Here is a 20,882-nt window from a genome sequence, read left to right as displayed (position 1 = left end):
GGAATGCATAGACAGCATCCACAACAAAAAAATATCCAGCCGCAAAGGTCAGCAGTGCCTACCAAGAAGCCCTGTTCTAGATCAATATTAACCAAACCATGATACATGTACACCCTGGGGTTCATAAGGTGTTTAGGGAGATTCAAATGGCTAAAGGATATAATAATGTCTACTTCAATTACATTTTTTTAAAAAGATGTCTTGAAACTTCTCTCCTTGAAAAGCAGGACATTTGAGTCTAAGAATGCAACAAACATTTGAGAGGATATTGGAAATTATACAGCATCTTCAGATTCACTCACTCACTTTCTCAAATGTTTAGCCAAACACTCTGCTTACCATCGTGATGTGGCTGCTATACACATTATACTTTTTTATATTTGATAATACATTATTTAAATGTCATCTTTAATAGACTAGTAGGATAAAGAACAGAAGGAATATTTACATTAAAACATGAATTAATAAGGACCATATACAAAAATGATAGTAATTCTGCAACAATGCCACATGATATTCTTCAGAACACTCAGAAAATGCCTTCATCAAATTAATGATCTCATGTAGCACAACAAAACTGCATACATACTTGGAAATCATGTGTCACAATGAGAAAATCTGCAGATGATTACATCCACTCTGGCTTCTTATTTACTAAGAATAAAGTCTTCTCTCTCCCTCTCTCCTTCAGTAAAGTATTATCACAGAAAAATATTTTCAAATAATAACTGAGTATTTCTCTCTGATATAATATCTGATGACAGCAAAGCCAAAATTTTCATGGTTAAAAAATAAACAAATGGTATTTTAAGTTGAAAAATTCAAAAATTCCAAAAATTAGGCCTGCATACGGCATATCATCACTTTCCTTTTAAGTCTCCATTTTACATATTTGGTGGCCAAACCAAACATGAGAAATATCAGTGTTTTTAGCTTGTCAGTAAAAAATATTTTTGATATAAAGAAAAAGAAATCATTTGATAACACTCGTAATTTGTGAGTGTGGGTAAACAGGTACATTTTGAACCTCAAAATCTACTGGTCCAACTTTTCTGAAGATAATTTATTCATAGCAATAGCTATCAGGGTTTAAATGTACTATATTCCCCAGCTCTAGCCCGAAAGTTTCAATAGCAAAGATATTAAATTTGAGAAATGGGTAAGTACTCTACTAGAGTCAGCACAACATAAAAATTCCTTAATATAAAAATTATCTTTAAAATCATTTCAACCGCAGTACACACAAACTGGAGTACCTCAGGGCAGCCCACAGCAGTATCTCTGACCGAGAGTACTTCATAGCTCCCCCTTTCAAACTTTACATTGGATACCTATCTTGGGTGGCAAGACTACTTTTAATGTTCTATTTTCTCTCATTTTGAAATACAGATTTGGTGAAACAAATTTATTAACAGTTTAATTATATCTTCTAGGAACTAATATGGCTAAACTCACAAAAACGCTCCAATATATATGTAATTATAAAAAATATTTTCCTATAGTAAAATTACAGAAACAACCTAAATGCCCATCAATGTTTTTAAAATATATAAGACTCTTACCTCAGCTCTTTTCAGCATTTCCCATTTATTCAAAATTTTCATGGCAAATACTTTATCTGCATTTTTTAGTTTTACTACAGCAACCTAGAAAAGATAAAGGAAATATAACTTTTAAAATACAACAAAATACTTCTTTCAATCATCCATTTTTCCATTTTCTCTCTGTAAAAAAAAATGCCAATTATCAATGATTTCAATGCAGCTCAAATTCTAAGGTCCTAAATTAAATAATGCCAGGTTAAAAGGAGTTACATTAGTGAACATATGTCAAATCAGTAACTGCAGGTGTGAACACCATCAGCTGCTTACATTATATCCAAGTTTTCTGCTCTGGAATTTAAACTCAACATCTACTATTACTAAGAAATTGACCAAAATGTACAACATGCAGAAAGTCGATCTTAGGAAATAATGCATGCCAAATTCCAACATAACGCTATAGGGAACGCCAGCTGCCAAAACAAATATGTTCTGCGGGGACCAACTGATATGAAATAAACTGAAAATGACCTAACTTTCATTCTTTTTCTACACACTATCCCATGACTCCCAACCCCCCAACAATTAAGCAATTAGAGCAATTAAGATCAACTATTTTACAAATTGCAGACTTTACACAACCCTTACAACAACAATACCAAAAAAGGAACAGGTATTTCTGCATTTCACATTTCAGTGATGGATCATGAAAGTGTCAAATACAATACAGAAAATCCCATTCTCTCTCAACAAACTGATTTCATTTCTTTTTGTATCTCTGTTTCAGTTCAACTAGATAAGTGGTAAGGGCTTTCCAGCTTGTTGGATTTGCTATAGAATTGAGGCTAGACAACAGAAGTGCAAGACAATAGTGACAATATTTCCAGTTATTAAGAAGCTGGGATGGAGAAGACATCTGAGATGGAGAAGACATACTATTTACTATAATTTGGATCTTAAATGTCCCTCAAGGGTACGCATGGTAAAGCCTTAGTTCCCAATGTGATGCTCTTGAGAGGTAGAGAACCTTTAAGAAGGGGATACCTTGGTGATCTTTTGATTGTTGGTGAGTGCCTTTAAAAAGGTTTGTGAGACTCCAGTCTCTTTTTTTCCTCTTTTCATGTCCTGGCCACTAGGTGAATGGCTTACTCCACCATGCACCCCCACCATATGATCAAAATAGTTGATCTTAATTGCTCACCAACAGTCCTAAAAGCAATAGGGCTAATTGCTCATAGACTAAAGCCTCCAAAACTGTGAGCTAAAATACCTCCTTTCTAATTTCATTTTCTCTAGTATTCTGACACAACAATTGGAAGCTAACATCCCACACTAGTAAGCATAAGGACAAAACAAAGTATATACAGATCTTTAAACAATTCAGTATTTCCAATGATACAGAATATGTTTAAATTCAAGTGCAAACATCTTTTTAAAAAATGAATCTCAATAGCAAATCAGCATATCAAGTGTGTTTAATAAATTTATCAGGCTGCAATAAAAGTACTATGCCCATATATATTAAATTCAGTGTATGGTACTGAACATTTCTTGCTAATTGTCAAATACTTAGTTATAATGACTTTGATTACAGTTTATGGTGGGTAAAAAGTACAGTACTTCAAACTTAATCAATGCACAGACTTTAGTCTTATTGGTCATATTTGCAGAAATGATGTTTAAGAAAAGAGGACTATAAAACAAGCAGGGAAAATCTTTTTTTAGTGTATGCTAATTAGCTTGAATTAATCATCCCACATTGTATACATATGCCATAATATCACATTGTATCCCATAAATGAATATAATTATAACTAATCAATTAACCATTTAAAATTTATAAAAGAGAAAAGATACTTTTAAATCTCTTTATTCATACTGTCAGTTTGTTCTCCTGACAGGTGGTACCTACTTGATTCACTCCATACTCTTCTCAGAATTTTGCTCATTTTTTTAAAAAATGTATTTAATATATGTTTGCAGTATAAAATGGTCATATTCATTATTAAGAGTTGGTACACGTAAATAACACATCTCAATTCTTTTTCCTTTTCCTTTTCCTCCCTCCATTTCTCAGTCCCCTTCACATTTGCAAAAGATTTGTTTCCTATTATCTATCTTTTGTTTTGATCTTTAAATTATTTACAGTTTGGGTTTCTCATATAAGAGAAACAATGTGATATTTAAGCTTGTATGTTTGATTTATTTTACGTAACATTATTGTCTCAAGTCACATCTACCTTCCTACAAATGACTCAAAATTTATCCTAACTTATAATAGAAGAGTATTTCTTTCTACATAAATACCACATTTTCTTTGTCCATTCATCTGTTGATGGCTATACGCTACTTGCAAGATTTAGTTATTGTGAGCTGTGCTGCTATAGAAAAGGGAATGTAATATGATGTCTTTAATTCTTTTAGGAAGAGACCCAGAAAGGGGATAGCTGGGTTGAATGGAATTTCTATTTTTGTTCTTTGAGGAATCTCCACACCAATTTCCATAATGGTTATACTCATTTGCATTCCCACCAACAATGTAGGAAGGTTCATTTTTCTCTACAGTTTTGCCAGCAACTCTTATTTGATTTCTGGATGATACATAGTCTCTCTGAGGTAAAATGGACCTCAATGTTGTTTTAATTTGCATTTCTCTAATGGCCAGAAATGCTGAACATTTTTTCATGTACTTATTATTGCCCAACTGCCTTCTACTTCTGAGAGGGATCTATTAATTTCAGCTGCCCATTCGTTTACTGGATCTTTTATTTTGGGGAGGTTTAATTTTTTCAGTTCTTTATATAGTTTAGATAATAGTCCTATGCCCAAGAAGTGAGTGGCAAAGGTTTTTTCCTATTCTGTAGGTTTTCTCTTCACTCTGTTGGATGTTACCTTTCCTGTGCATAAGTTAATTTGATATAATTACATTTGTTGATTCAGAGAGCCCTTGCCTATGCCTATGTCTTCAAGTTTTAGTTATTTTATCTTCCAGCGGATTGTTTTGTTTTAATATTTAGATCTTTGATCCATTTGGTTTTATTTTAGTTCACAGTGAGAAACAGAGATGCAGATTCGATCTTCTGCTGTGTATTGCAAGTATTACCAGCACCATTTGCAAAAGAGGTTATCTTTCTTCCAGTGTACATGCCGAATGGGAACAGGACAATCTTCAACACTGTCTTACTAAGAGCTGTAAAAGGGTGAAAACACAAGATGAACAACTCTATACACTGTATAACTGGGACTATACATGGACACAAGGACAGGACCGTTAAACTCGATAAGCCTACATTTGGAATGGAGAAAGGACACAGAAGGATATTACATAGGGTCCTCCATTATCCTGATGTAGGGAAGAAAGATGAAAAAGACAGTAAAACATAGATACCTTCCCCTCCTCAGATCATGATGTGAAAAAGTAGCCCTAATTTTATATGATTCACTAACTTTCTAAATGTATGAGTATATAAGTACCTGAAAATGATCACCAATAATAGCACTGTTAGTGGTGATACCCACCAACTTACACTGGGTGCTTCAACTGCCAGGCATTACACTAACAGTTTTATACAAGTCTACAAGGCCCTTAACCACAATTCTGAAAAGCAAAAAGATTTTCATAATTCATTTGGAGAACATGCTGGCATTTGGCTATTTCTTTTTAATTTCATGTAAAGGCAAACATATTTCATAGCAGACACATGAATGCATTTGCCAATAGGACATTAAATAAAATACAGTATATGCATTGTATTTCCAAAATCCAAATATATTGGAACCAAAATAACTTCTAGCTTATACAGCTATACAGCAGGAATACTGATGGTATTGAGCATTTATTGAAAAGTCAAACACTTGACTTGTACATTACGCATGTTTAAAGGCTATGGTGACAGCATGAATTCTAAAGCTACACTACTTGGCTTTAAATTCTGATTTCATCATTAGCTAACACTGGACAAAAAAATACAGAAACTATCATTTTTTCAACTTCCAACCTTGTAACTTTATACTTGCTACATATACATAGACAGAAATACAGACAGAAATTCCCTAAATTGAAAATATCTACATACATATAAAAACTAGGCCATAATATTCACTACAGTACAGTTTTTAATAGTGAAATGTTGGAAATACACATATATATACATATAAAATACACACACACACACACACACACACATATATAACCCCCTACCTCCGAGACAGAGTCTTGCTATGCAGTTCAGGCTAGCCTTGAACTCTCTATGTAGCCCAGGCTGGCCTAGAACTCACAGGGATCCTCCTGCCTCAGCCTCGTGAGCGCTGGGGTTACAGTACTATATCGCCACACCCATCTTGGAACTTAATAATCTAAAGATAAAACTAAATATCACAGAAGATAGAGAATTTTTCATATGCTTGAAGAAATTGTTTAAGAATATTATTTGATAGGGAAATGGTCACAATATAATGTTAAATGCAACAAAAAATTTATTAGAACTTTATTTTTCTCTATATATGCAAAATATACTCAATTTCTATGCCATATGTATAGTATACTGATAATAAGCACCAATGTATTAAGAGATGAATAATTTCTAGGAGATGACTCCTATTTGCCTTCCTATATTTTCTGATGAAACACATCAAATGTGAAGCATGGAATGGGACAGTGTGCAATATACTATGGAGTTACTCTAGTGCGACTGATAAGGACCCAGATGAGACCTACTCCACACACCTGTGTGGTGACTGTGGCGATCACGAATGCCATGCTGCTGCACAGTGAAAGACATTCTTCAAACTATTTTGTAACAGTTTCATAAACTGCCTAAAAACTTTTCTAGAAGAAGGTGGGGTGTGGAGAAATGAGTCAATTTACAAAATATTCACAAATTATTAAGTCAGTCACACATTAAGAAGAGATTATGAAGCATACAAGGTGAAAAATAAAATTGATCTTTTTTTCTCCTTTAACTCTACAAATCATATTGATATTCATATTCATGTTAGTTAAAAAAAAAATAACAAGGAAAAGAGGATTCTCTTAGTACTCAAACTTCAGATCCTAAGTGCCATGCATGGCATGATTAAAGATACAGTGAATATATAATTTTTAAAATTTATTACAGTAAAAGAGATTACCATTAGTCCCCCTCAAAGTATTTTCCCTCACTTCAAACACATTCATCCCACTGTTCTTGCCACTTTCTGAAGCAGTTCTGGAAGTCCTCTTTCGTGAGTGACTGTAGTTGCGCTGCTGTAATTGTCTCGATGTCCTCAATCAATTCAAAACAATTATCTTTCCTGGTCATTTAGACTCTGGGAAGAGCCAGGATCACAGGGTGCCTGACCTGGTGAATAAAATGATGACACACCATAATGATTTTATAAGTTGCTTTTCCATTAGATGGCAGTTGGCAGTAGCATTCATATTTTTTTTAATCAAACCTCATAAAGACACTCACAAAATGGGACTTGCAGAACTGCCTCAGAAAGATGCAAAAATATGGATTAAGTGTGTTCCAAGTGAGGGGGAGTTTTCTGAGGGGGATTAACGTTTCTTTTACTGTAATAAATATTTTTTAATTTAAACATTCACTGTACATTTTGATCATATCCTGCATTAGGCAGTAGTATGTTAAAATACCCTTTCTTATGGTCAAGAAATAGTTCAGTGATAGTACACACACAGTTCTGGTTTCAATCTCTAGTATGGCCAAAAAAAAAAGAAAAGAAAGACCTGTCTTTTCTAATTTTATCAAAATAAAAAATTATGGAATAAAGGATTACAAAGCTAATACAGAATAAAAATGTATTTTTAAAAACATTAAATAGACATGTCTCCAAACACTCCACAGTAAAGCATTCCAATGTTAGAAACACTGCACACACCACAGAAATAATCAGTATATGAAAAAGTATAGAAATCAGTTGTTAAACATAATTTAGACACTGTTTGTAGCTATAACCTACAACATAAAATGATCACACTATACTAAATAGAAATTCAGTATCCAGAAAATGGTTGCCATGGAGTTCCACACCCCTATTCTATCTTCTTATGTCTAGAATTTACCCTGCCTCATTGTTCTGTCCCATCATTTTTCCAACCTCCCTTCATATCTTGTCTGGACTGTCCTACCTGACCTCGACTTTTGCCCTAACCTCTTACAAACTAATTTCAATACAATCCAGTCAGACTGATCCTGCTGAAATATAGGGGAGATCACAATACTTTTCAACTCAAAAAGTTCCAGTAGTTTCCTATCTCCCTCTAAGTAAAAGTCAAAGTCCTTAAGACCTATAAGGCCAACATGCCCTGGCCTTTGAGCTTGCTGACCTCACGCTCCTGACCCCCTTGTTCACTCTGCTCCAGTCATAACGGTCACCTTGCTCAATCTCACCTCCAAGCCCCGTGCATTTGTTTTTCTCCCTGGACCTGGAATATTCTACCTTCACAGAGTCACATGCTCTTCTCTTGCACTGAAATGTCACTCTGCTCCTTGACACTTTCTATCCCATTTCTTTCCCCCTTTTCCCCTTACTTTTACTTATTATTTAATAACTATATATTCTATTTACATAGTTTCTATTGTTTGCCTCACTCATTAGTATAAACTCTCCAAGTGCAGAGATATTTATCTAATTTTTCACTCGTACTTGTCTAGTGCTTGAGAATCAACAGATACTCAACAAACATTTGCTGAGTAACAGATGTGATCTATTTGGATATATACACATGCAAAGTTATAAGGCACCAATATTCTCAGTGGAAGTATATTCTACTGCAGTAATACTGAAACTCAAAAATAAGGCATTATGAAAAAAAGATATATCCTTGCATTTTATGATTTAAGAAGTGTGTATCAGATTATCCAGCTCATGCTGCTCTCTGAACAGGCTTTCAAGCCTCAACTTTACAATTTAGGCTTTAATCTCTTTTGTTACTGCTATTATTTTATATCTTTGTCTCCTTTTAATCTCTCCTGTATACATCTACCATCATCTTTATTAATAATAATAAAATAACACAAATAACCTTAATTTTTAAAAATTTACTCTGTGTATAGACAGGGTCAAGCATATTATACAATGTTACTTCATTTAATCCTTATACCAACCTAAAGTAGAGTCTACAATCCTCACTTAACAAATTAAAAAACTAAGGTCTAGAGGACTTTACTCACTTATAATCACATAATTGGTAATAGGACCAGGGTAAGAACCCTGGCTATCTGATTACAGAGGTGGCATTCTTAACCACCATACGTCCAGAACAGCTCTTCCCATTCATCAAGCCTATAATTTTGATACCTAGTAACATATAAATAGGGATTGCAGTATTTATGAAAATCATTTTGTATTTTTAGTATATGTGCTGTCGAAGCAAGTACATCATTTCGTATTTTTAAAAACTCTGAGTGATCAACCTGTGTTTAAAATATTTGCTAAAAATGAAAAAAATTACACCTCTATAACAAGTAAACAAAAACACTACAGAGTTTACTAAATAGCCAGAGTTATCCTCTTTATGGAGACACACCTTATATATTGAGCAAAATATTTAAAAGTTGGTACAGCATGGGCATCAAACTATCAAACCAGACACTGACTATAAAACCATAATATGCCCACATGTATGTGCCCGTTAAGGACTTAGGACCAGCACCATCAAAGATGAATCATGCACTATTCAAACTTCTTTGATTTTCCCATGATTCCCAGGAAAGCCAGAGTAAAGGAGTTTTCAAAGAACAAATGTCTAAAGGTAATTCTCCTTTCAGACCCCTAGGACTAGACTGTGGAGACACATCAGGGCCTAGTTATAGTACTTAGAGGAAGCAAGCTAATTAAAAGCTTTTGACACCTGAAGCAGGGGTAGCAGGCCAAAGCAGCAAGCTTTCACAACAAGCTCTGAAGCCCAGAAGCCTTGAAGCTGCCGGAGCAAGGCTGGAGCAGGCAGAAGCGGTGAGCCACCAGGAAACTGTGGACAGGTAACACCCAGGGCGTAAGTTAAAGGTTTTCCTGAAAGCAAAAAGGAAAACCCAGCGTTAAGTTAAGCAGTAACTGACAACTGAGTTGTAGAGAGAAGGTTCTTAACTCCTAGAGCTGCTGAATTTCAATTATATCTTGCTCCTTATTGTTTCCCATGATTTATGCGTTTCTTGCAGGAGTTCCATAAATTATGCTTTTATTTTAATGGCTTAAGAAAAAGCATAATTGATAGAAATGTTCCTATTGATACCCTTAGCAAAGATAAGCTTATCCAATGGGCCTATATACCTATTTACAAATTCCTGGTAGAGAACAAGATACCTTGGAGAAAATCATTATCTGTTTAGGGGTTTTGCATTTCTAAACCTATCAGTTGACAAACACCAGAGAGTATGTAAGCCCAGCAGAGCTGTTTCCATCAGGAATGAATAAACAATAAAGTTTATAATTTAGTGAACACTATTTTTATACACAAAACAGTGTTAAAATAACAGAGGAAATTATCAGCAATCTTACTTTTTTTTAACATAGTTTAATCAACATATTATAGAGTAAGAACAAAGCAAAAAGGGAAAAAGACACCTTCTTACACTAAACATCAAATATTAGCAATCATTTATTAAACACTCTGACCTGATTCCGGAGGTCTAAATAGCACTGGTCTTTTGTCAGCCAGGACTTTTTCCTAGTCAGCTCACTGCTGAACTGCCTATTTCTACTAACTCCCCAGTTCTGCACCCCATTCTTATTTTGGTTTTTGGTGGTACTGGGGGACTGAACTCCAGGTCTCACATGTGCTAGGAAAGCACTCTACCCCTGAGCTACATCACCAGCCCTCTGCACCCCATTCTTTAGTTCTTCCAAGTATCAAGAATGCAGAGCAAATGTGGCTGAGCCTAACTAACCATTTGCCTCATTTATCCTAGAGGCAAATAATCCAATGTCCTGTCCTGTCTTCACTCCCTTCTATGATATGTATGTACATTCTTTACATATTTTTTATTATTACTCTACTTCCTTTTTTCCAAGGTCGATCACAGCTGGGCCCTCAAATCTACCTGTACTCCCACCATTAATCGTGATTCTCAACAAACTTACATCAATTTAAAATGCCCTGGGCCACCCTGAAACCACACCTGTCCTCACTCTTCACGCCACAATTAATGACCAGGTGGCCCATTTCACAGCTAATAGATCCTTCAAATCCCTCAGCCATCTTTAAAGCTTATCCATACGTCTTTTCCTTTTAAACCACAAGAAGAATTGTCTCTACCACCTTCAAGGCTAGTATTATCATCTGAGATCTTCCTGGACCACTGACGGTGAACCTTTTAGAGTTTTCAATAACAAACAGCCTGTGGCAGCACATGTGCCATAAATTCGCCACCACTGTCTTAGATCCTCCACTTCCTTCCCTTTTTGTCCTTGTTCCATCAAAGATTTCTTTTATACCTTCAATCCCCCTTTCTCCTACTTCCTGAATATCAATTGAAAAACTTCCAAGACCCTCCTCCCTCCAGCAATAACAACAAAAACTATTACCACTCTACCTTCCCCTGGAGAAATGATATATCCCTTTTTCATAAGTTATCGCCAGCAAGCATACTTTTACTTTTCTTTTGAAGTACTGGGGTTTGAACCCAGGGGTGATTTACCATTGAGCTACATCTCTAGCCCTATTGTTTTTGAGACAAGGTCTCACTAAGTTGCCCAAACTGCCCTCAAACTTGCAATTCTCCTGCCTCAGCCTCTTTGGTGGCAGGTGTGCACCACCGCAGGTGGCTCATACAGCACTTTGTAAAGAGCAGTGGATACTTCTTCCACTTGGTCACATTTCCTTAATCTCTTTCAATTGCCTTTTTCAGTCTAGTTTCTACTTCACCTCACTGGGATGAAATTATTCTTTTAAATATCATTAATGACTCCAACTTCCAAATGAAAGATAGTATTGTCAATTCTCATCTTCTTCAATCCCTCTTAATTACTGGACACTGCTGACAGTCAAAATATTTCCTTAGTTTTTCTTTTTCGGTAGCATGTTAAATACTGTTCTTTCAGGATCCCTGCTCCAGTTTTGTTTACATTGCTTCTCTGTACTGACTTGTTCTATTCCAAAAGCCTCAGAAAGTACCTATAGGCTGCTGACTCCTGAATCCTTACCTATAGCCCTACATTTCTTGTTACCTACTAGTAATCTCTCTAAAATATTCAGTAAATGTCTCAAATTTCACAAGACAAAAACCTATATACTGAACTCATTTATTTAAGCTACAAATCTCTATCATTTATGACTTCTACCTTTAACTCACCCAAGACATACATTTAGGGAACAGAGGAAAAATTTCAAGAAATACTTTAGGATATAAAAGTTGGTGAATGATTAGATAATGGGGGAGAGAGACTTACCTGTCTCTGTTTTCTTTCCTCAACGCTATCACCAATTTTATTTTTCTAAGAATTCTAATTCTATCCCTTCTCTGTCTATTAACATCTGATAGGACTCCAACTCCTATAACATAAAGCTCCTTAGCATGGCATACCAACTCATTCACTGCTTTGTCCAAGGTATCTTTCAGTCCTTGTCTTTTACCAACAACAAAAACCTTATCTGAAATCACAAGATCACTCTCCGCTCTCTGAACAAAAAGAAATGCACTTAATAAGAAAAAAAAAAACCCTCTTGATTCAAATAAAATATATTATAGAAAATTTATAAAATTAAAGTATAAAGAAAAATAGTCACAGCTAACACTATTTCAGTCTAGAAGACTAATCTGAAATAATAAACCTTTTCTATGTACTTTTCAGTACATGAAAAATTTTTGCTGAAAATTTTTTGTTAGAAAATCATTTGAAATGCAGTAAATGCATTATAAATAAAAACACTTTGGAGAGCATTAGTGATATAAAAAAGAGAGCAGCCTAATACTTTGTTCATTTTACAAACATACTAAATAGCTACAATGTACTAGACACTGTCGTAGGTACAGGGAAACTGCAGTATGCTGACAGAGAAAAAAAATCCTTACATTCATAAAGCATATATTCTTATTTAATAATAAGGAAATGGTTAAGTAAATTATGGAGCACCCATATAATGGACTTTTATAGAGCTATGAGAAATCATGTTTAGAAAGAAATACTTCAGTACTTGGGAAAAAGACAAAATATCCTGTAAGAAAACTTCATTACATATGTTTATGAACCTATCTTAACTTGATTACCTATAAACAGAAAAAAATTGGGAAAAAAGTTCCCCCAAATTATAAAAATGTATACAAATGCTATGTATCTATTTTGCTGACTAGTCTGTGATCCTAATCAAGACTATGGAACATAATTAGATTAAAATTCATGACTGTTAAGTATCATTTCCATTACCCAAATGATAGCATGAAAGAAAAAGAACTTCGTTTTCCAGTATTTTTCACCTCATAAGAAAAAGCACTATGCTAAGTACTACATATAAAATAACTTGGAGATATTTACTCCTAGAGCTATGTACTCCCCTACAGCTTATATTATTAATGAAGACAAGCATTAAGTACATAAACAAGGAATCTAGAAGTTACAAATATAAATGCTAAGAAGAAGTTGTTTAGATACTCTCATCTTCCCTAATAGAAAAATAATGGGCTGGGGATTTAGCTCAGCGGCACAGCGCCTGCCTGGCAAGCGCGAGGTAGTGAGTTCAATTCCCGGTACAGGGAAAAAAAAAAAAAAGAAAGAAAGAAATCTTTTGGGCTGAGGATGTAGCTCAGTGGCATAATGCCTGCCTGGCAAGCACAAGGTCATGAGTTCAATCCCTGGTTCTGCAAAAAAAAAAAAAATCACTCATTTGGGGCTGGGGATTTAGCTCAGCGGCAAAGCGCCTGCCTGGCAAGCGTAAGGTCATGAGTTCAATTCCCGGTACAGAAAAAAAAAAAAAAGAAAGAAAGAAATCTTTTGGGCTGAGGATGTAGCTCAGTGGCATAATGCCTGCCTGGCAAGCACAAGGTCATGAGTTCAATCCCTGGTTCTGCAAAAAAAAAAAAAATCACTCATTTGGGGCTGGGGATTTAGCTCAGCAGCAAAGCGCCTGCCTGGCAAGCGCAAGGTCATGAGTTCGGTTCCCTGTACCAGAGAAAAACCAAAAAAAGAAAAGAAAAATAAATACCTTAACTCCCATTTTTATAAATTCATTCACCCTGGATTTCATTCTTTTAGTGTTTAGCTTTTTCAAAGATTCACTGACTTCTTCCTGCCATCAATTCTTTCACTGATTTCCAAACATAGAATCATTTTTAAAGCAATACATGATGACAAATACATTTTGTCAAGCAGGGAGGAACTCTGATTTCCCTGAAAACACAAAGTCTATTATACTGGTCTTTAATATAACACATTAGTCACTTCAGAGTATCTAAAGAAATTGTATCAAAAGAGGTGAGTGTTTGGGCAAAGTCACTCTGCTCTACTTCCTTTCTCTTTAACATTTACACTGCAACCATTTTCTGCCTAGAGTTCAAGGAAGTTAAAAAAAAAAAACAAAAACAAAAAAAAAACTGTCTCAAAATCAAGAGACTCCACTCTCTAAGATTCAAGAGGCAAGTGTTGAAAAAGAAAGGTGAGGAAGTCCCTTTCACTTCTGTCCATCATAAATTCATACACATTAGGAATCAAGATTTGTCTTCTCTAACAACTGACCTAAAAGCCTGTATTTCAATATCACTCTGGTCCACTACCGAGTGACTGTATAAAGTTGGCTGAAACCTGAATTCTGCCATTTGGAAACCACACATTTTGAGTTTACTTTAAGATCCACAGTTAGGAACAAAGGTTTGCATTTTAGGAAAAGTAACTTTAAGTCTCTAGTGTGGTCCCAAATTCAAGTCTTGATCCCTTTTATCAGAGGATCCTGATAACTCTGAACTTGATCTGACTCCAACATATAATAATAAAACCCAGTAACAAAGGGAATACACTTATTTGATCCTTGCCTCCTCACATAGATCAAATAGACTTCCTGTAATCCAAAGTATCAGAAATACCCAGGATCTAGGGCACAAGGTCTAAAGACATTCTTGATATGTGCTCAAAACCAGGACTTGAGGTTCTGAAAGGATGGAGACAAACAGTAGGAGGAACCTCAGCTGTGAAGGCCAGCCAACGAATATTCAATTGCTGAATAATAAGATCAGGAACACTGACTTTTGTTGATTTTTTAAAGCTAGTATTTAGAGATTGTTTTGAGATGGCAAATTAGAAACATTCATTTACTTTCCTCTCTCCCTCTCAGTCTCAAGAAATGACAGAAAATAAAGGTTGTTTAAAGGAAGAGATCATAATAGCAATGAAAAATATGAAAACTAACATCTGCCAGTGAGATACAGCATTTTAAAGAATTATTAAAATCTAGGATGAATAAAATACAATTAGAAGGAGAGAAAAGAATGAAGAAACCACAGCACAAATTACACTGCAATATAAAACTAATGCACAGGTAAGTGCAGTTACCTAGAATTAAAGCTTAAAAACAATAAACTAAGTAAAGAGAATTCAGTGTATAGACTCCAAATTTTATCACTTTTGGTAGAAGATATATACCAGAAAAAATATAAAATAATGAAAAGGAAACTGTCAAAAGCAAGGTAATACAACATAAATTGTTATAGACTAGAGTTACCCCACGTGTTACACAGCATTACAACTAATGCGTCCTATAACTGTCTTTTAGTATCCATTATTTAATCTAACATCTCATCTCTCTACCACCTCTCCCTCCCAGTCTCTAGTGACCACCATTCTATTCTCTACTTCTGAGATCCAGAAAGTTTTCAGCTTCTACATACGACAGAGAACAAGTGATACATATTTGTTTCATTTAACATGACATATTTCAGTCCCACCCATGTTGCCATAATGACAGGATTTCATTTTTTTATGGTTTATTCTATTCTAGCGGGCCTGGGGGCAGGGGAGGAATAGAGGAACGGAAAGTGGGATAAGACCCTTTTCTATCCATTCATCCATCAATTTTCACTTTAATTAATTCCATATCTTGAGTATTATGAAAACTGCTGCAATCAACATCAGAGTACAGGTTATCTCTTTCATAAACGAATGTCATTTCTTTTGGATATCTATCCAAGAATAGGATAGCTGTATCATATGGTATTCTATTTTTAGTTCTTTGAAGAACCTTCATACTGTCTTCTATGATGGCTATACTAATTTACATTCCCTCCAACAGCACATAAGCGTTCTTCTTTCTTTACAGCCTTATGAGCATTTGTAATTATTTGTCATTTTGAAAATACCTAGGGGTAAGATGATATCTCATTGTGGTTTTTTTTTTTCCTTTTGTATTCCCTTGATGATCAATAATACTAAACATTTCTTCATTATACTTAGCACGGAGAAGACTTTTTTTAACTCCTTTGAATGGCTGGGCACCATTGTCAAAAATCATCCATGCATGTATAGATTTATTCCTGGACTTTTACTTCCATTTCACTGACCTATATGTGCTCCTTCTGTTAGTACCACATAACCTTGATTACAGTTGTTTTGTAGTAAGCTTTCAAATTATAAAGTGTGAGTCTTCAAATTTTGTTCTTTTTCAAGGTTGTTTTGACTACTCCAAGTCTCTCAAATGTCCACATAAATTTTAGAAATCAGCTTATCACTTTCTACTAAAAAGATATCTTCAATTTTGACGGGGATTGTACTGCATTATAAATAGGTCAATCTGAGAGATAGTGCCATCTTAATACTGTGTCTTCCAATCCATTAACATACAGTGTTCTTCCATTTGCCTAAGTCTCCTTTTAATTTCTTTCAAAAATATCTTACAGTTTTTTTCTTCATTTACAAATATTTCAGCTGGAGATAGAATCTTCATAGGTTTTCCTATTTCAGCTTTTTTGGAAGGGAACTGTTCATACGCTGGCAGTTGAACCCAAGTTCTCATGTGTATAACCACATGCTCTACCACTGAGCTACACACTCAGCCCCACTTACAGCAGTTTTAAGAAGTTTTGCTAGTGCCTGAATGTAATTTTCATATTTATCCTGTCACAGAGAAATAGAACCTCATAAATCTATGTATGAATTTGTCTCTAATTGTCTTTGAAAACTTCTCAGTCATTATCCCTTCAAATACTATTTCTGTAACATTCTCCTTTCATCTCTCTTCTAGAACTATAAATACTTTCGTGTTAATTTTTCGTTATGCCTAATGTTAGTGAATTTATTTAATTTTTCCATTCTTTTTCTCATCCATCCAGCTTTAGCCTAGATATTTTCTATTCATCTATTTTCCAGTCCACTAATCCTCTCTAGCTTACTATAGCTAAGAAAGCTGTCACATTTTAATTTAAATCACTGTAATTTTCATTTCTAGGGAAATCACCTTAATCCAATCTGAAATTGATCTGATTAGAACTGAGTTTTAGTCTTGTGAGGACTGGCCCATTTCCATTTGCCATTACGCACACAGAACAAAAATAGCCCTGCAAGGGTCCCAAATGAATACCTCAGATATTTAACACAGCCTTCCTCTTTACTGAATCCTGAATTCCAATTTTTGTTTTTCTGCCTATAAAACCTTCGGAACATTCTCTTTAGCTTCTCTGCCGCTGCCTAGGTAATGGCAAATGCCTCCAAGAGAAAGGGAGAGCTGAACATTGGGGTTCAGCTCTTTAAACACTGGGATTCAGCTCTCAACAGACTTAATTCTGCAACTCTTAGCTCTTTGAGTCTTTAGTGATTTCATAACTCTTATGAATATCTTTGAACAGATGAATTTATATTTTAATCAAGCTCTTCCAGCTGTTTTCAGCAGATCTAATGAGATATAAACAAGCATGTCAGAAATTCCATGAAAATTATTCAGTGTGTCAGATTTCAGAAAATCCAGGTCCCAAGGGTGACCCTGAACACTGTTTCTGCTGATGGTGCTGACTAATACTCCAACCAGACCCTACCCGCACCCTTGCAGATAAACTGTTCAGCCTCTACAACACCAACATAAGCTATGTGAATGAGCTGTCTGAGACTTTGGTAGACAGATCCAAAGTGTCTCAGAGAGGTAGTTGCCTAAAAGACAAATTGGTATCTTGAGAACCAAAGCCAAAATGTCTTATCCAACAAGATATCATCAATGAATGCTCTTCCTGAGCATTTTGGGGTCATGAAAACCATAACTGAACAAATTTGCATTTACCAATGGGAATACCAACATAGAGATGTCTGTTGAAGACCTGCTTAGCTATTGTATAGTGTGGAGATAGTTGTATGACGGCTTTCCCTCTGGAACCTAAAATTTCTGGACAAAGAAAGGCCTGTGATTCGGTGGCCTCTATGATTTCCATTTGGCTGAAGACCCTACTCTAACCCCCCATTGTGTGGTTTGGACATGGGTTTCAGTGTGTCCACCAAGGGTGATTCTCAGTACAGTGATCTTAAATAGTTGTAAAGCCTTTAAAACATAGGGCCTAGTGAGAGGTCGTCAGGTGATTAAGGGTACCACCCTTGGAAAGGATTAATGCTGGCTTCATAGAGTTTGTTAGTTCTCTCAAGAGTGGGGCTGACCATAAAAAAAATTTGGAATTATTGAAAAATCAGTATGTCATCTGACCATAAAAAAAGAGATCAAAAACAAAAACAGCTCAAATTTTTTTAAAAAGTAAATTACAAATCTAATAACTCATGAATCAGAAAATTAAAATGCTTTTGTTTATTTTGCAGTACTGGACATTAAACCCAGGACCCTGTACATGCTAGGCAAGTTTTATATCACTGAGCTACAATCCAGCCTTTTAAATTTTATTTTGAGAGAAGGAAGGGCTGAATTCATTGCCCACACTGACCTCAAACTTGTACCCTCTCTGTCTCTCAGCCTCCCGAATAGCTAGGATTATAAGCATTTGTCACTTCATCTGTGGAAATTAAACAGCATTGTGACTCAATGATAATAAAAACACCACACAGCAAAATCTTTGGGATATTCTAAACACTGCTCAGAGGGAAACTTAGAGCTTTTATGCTTATAATTAAATGGAAATGAATCAAAGTCTAAGTTACTACCTTGAACAGCTAAAAAACAAATGAGCAAATTAAATCCAAAGAATGTACGAGGAAAGAAAGATGCAAACAGAAATTGAAGAAGATAAAAACAAAAATTGAAAAAGAAAGACACAAAAATATATAAACCAAAAGTAGCTTTGTTTGATAATAACACCAAAAAACTTCCAACTTGATTTCCAACAAAGGAAATAAAAAATACACTATGAATAACAGCAACAACACCTCTTCAAGTTCTAGATATCAAAAGAATAAAAAAGCATGTTATGAAGAGCTTTACATCTTATAAACTCAAATTAAATGTAACAAGTTCCATGAAAAACAAAATCTGAATAGCTCTATAACCATCAAAAGATCAAATTATGAGGATTAAATGCCCCATGAAGATATACTGAAGTCCAGATAGTTTCACTGCTAAATTCTATCAAACATTTAAGAGGAAAAAAAAGCCAACACTCCCTAATTCATTACTTTAAGTACATCACAGCCCTAATATCACAACTTCACAAACATATAAACAAAATTACAGGCCAACATTCCCATGAATAATGTAAAATTGATTAGCGATAATATTAATAAATTGAATGGAACAAAACTTGGAAGGATGGTGAACCACAATCAAATGGAGTTTTGTCCCAAAAATTTGATTTAATATTTGAAAAATCAATACAGCACCACCAAAAGCACAACCCATGAAAGAAGTAATTAATACGCTAGACTTCACCCAAATTAAAAAATCTCAAAAAAAAAAAAGCTAATTAAAAACCTCTACTCTGTGAATGCCATTCTTAAGAAAATGAGAAACTGTCTGATTAAGAACTGTTGTATAAGATGTACAAAGAACTGCTAAAACTCAAAAAGAAAACTTAAAACCTGGTTTTAAAGTGGGGGAAAAATTTGGACAGACTTCTCACCAAAGATATACAAATAGCAAATAAGTATATGAAACAATTCTCTATATCACAATTAAGGAATTGCAAATTAACAAAGTATTGCTACATACCTATTTGAATAGCCAAAAGCCAAAACATTAACAAGATCAAATGCAAATAAGGATGTGGAGCTATAGAATTCTTATTTGTTGCTGGCAGAAATGCAAAATGATACAGACACTTTGGCATTTTCTTATAAAACTTAAATACACAATCTAGCAATCATGCTCCTTGTATTTATTCAAATAAACTGAAAACGTATCTACATAGAAACCTGCACATGGATGCTGATAGAAGCATTATGCATAACTGTCAAAATCTGAGAAACAAGATATACGTCACTAAACAACCTTCTGTTCGATTTTGCTGTTAGCCTAAAACTGCGCTGAAATACAAAATCTTCTTTAAAAGCCAAAGTAATCCATCATGTTAAGTGAATAAGGGAGAAAATCTATATATGATTATTTTAGTAGATGCAGAAAAACTATGACAAAATTTAGCATTAATTAATGATTAAAATTTAAAACTCTCAATGAACTAGTAATAGAACATAATTTCTTCAATCAGATAAAGGACATCTATCAAATATCTGTAATTAGTGTCATGCTTAACAGTGAAATTCTGAATCTGTAAATTCGGGAGTAAGGTGAGCATATCTACCCTTTTAACATTTATTCAACATTATATTAGAGAACAAGCTTGACAAAAAAAATGAAAGGTATGAAGGCAAGAAAGTGAAACTATCTTTTCTCAAATAATATAAATGTTACATGATCTTTTGTTTTGCTATCATTTTTACTGTAAAATGTAAATATTTTAAGGGATATTTTGATTCTAAATGTGATAAAATAATTTCTCATCTAAAAAAATAATGTTTACACAAAAAGTATGCACAACCAAAACTATTTCAAAACAATTAAAAATAATAAACTATAAGAACCTCAAGAAATAAATTCAGATACAAAAAAATCAATTATATCTACATATTGGCAAGAAACTACTTGAATATAAAAATGTTTAATGTCATTTAACACCATGTCAAAAACTCACATACTTAGAAATAATGTTAACAAAATATGAAAAAAACCTACACACTGAAACTAAGACATTGAGTAAAATTAAATGATACCTTAAAAAACAAAGAGAAATACCTTGTTCATGGATATCAAGTAGACTCAACATCATTAAGATGTCAGCATTCCCAAAATTTATCTATAAATTCAATGCAAACTCAATTATAGTATAATGCCAAGAGGCTCTTGTAGAAATTAACAATCTCATTCTAAAAAGCAAAAGCTATTTAATAAACCTTTTAAAAACTATGGGAGGACATAAACTTCATTCATTGCATAATTTCAAT

General features: G+C 34.4%; 1 protein-coding gene across 1 annotated transcript in view; it reads right to left on the bottom strand.

Moving 5' to 3' along the window:
- Cdc42bpa (CDC42 binding protein kinase alpha (DMPK-like)) overlaps positions 1–20,882 on the bottom strand; it is a gene marked incomplete at its 5' end in the record, with an annotated part of 272,087 nt that overhangs the window by 185,789 nt on the left and 65,416 nt on the right. The window contains 1 exon segment of the mRNA XM_005374798.2: positions 1,563–1,646. Within this exon segment, the coding sequence (XP_005374855.1) occupies positions 1,563–1,646 (84 nt within the window).

Source organism: Chinchilla lanigera, unplaced genomic scaffold, assembly GCF_000276665.1.
Source record: "Chinchilla lanigera isolate Chin_1 unplaced genomic scaffold, ChiLan1.0 scaffold00005, whole genome shotgun sequence".
In the NCBI taxonomy this organism is placed as follows: Eukaryota; Metazoa; Chordata; class Mammalia; order Rodentia; family Chinchillidae; genus Chinchilla; species Chinchilla lanigera.
This window is presented reverse-complemented; position numbering and strand designations above follow the sequence as displayed.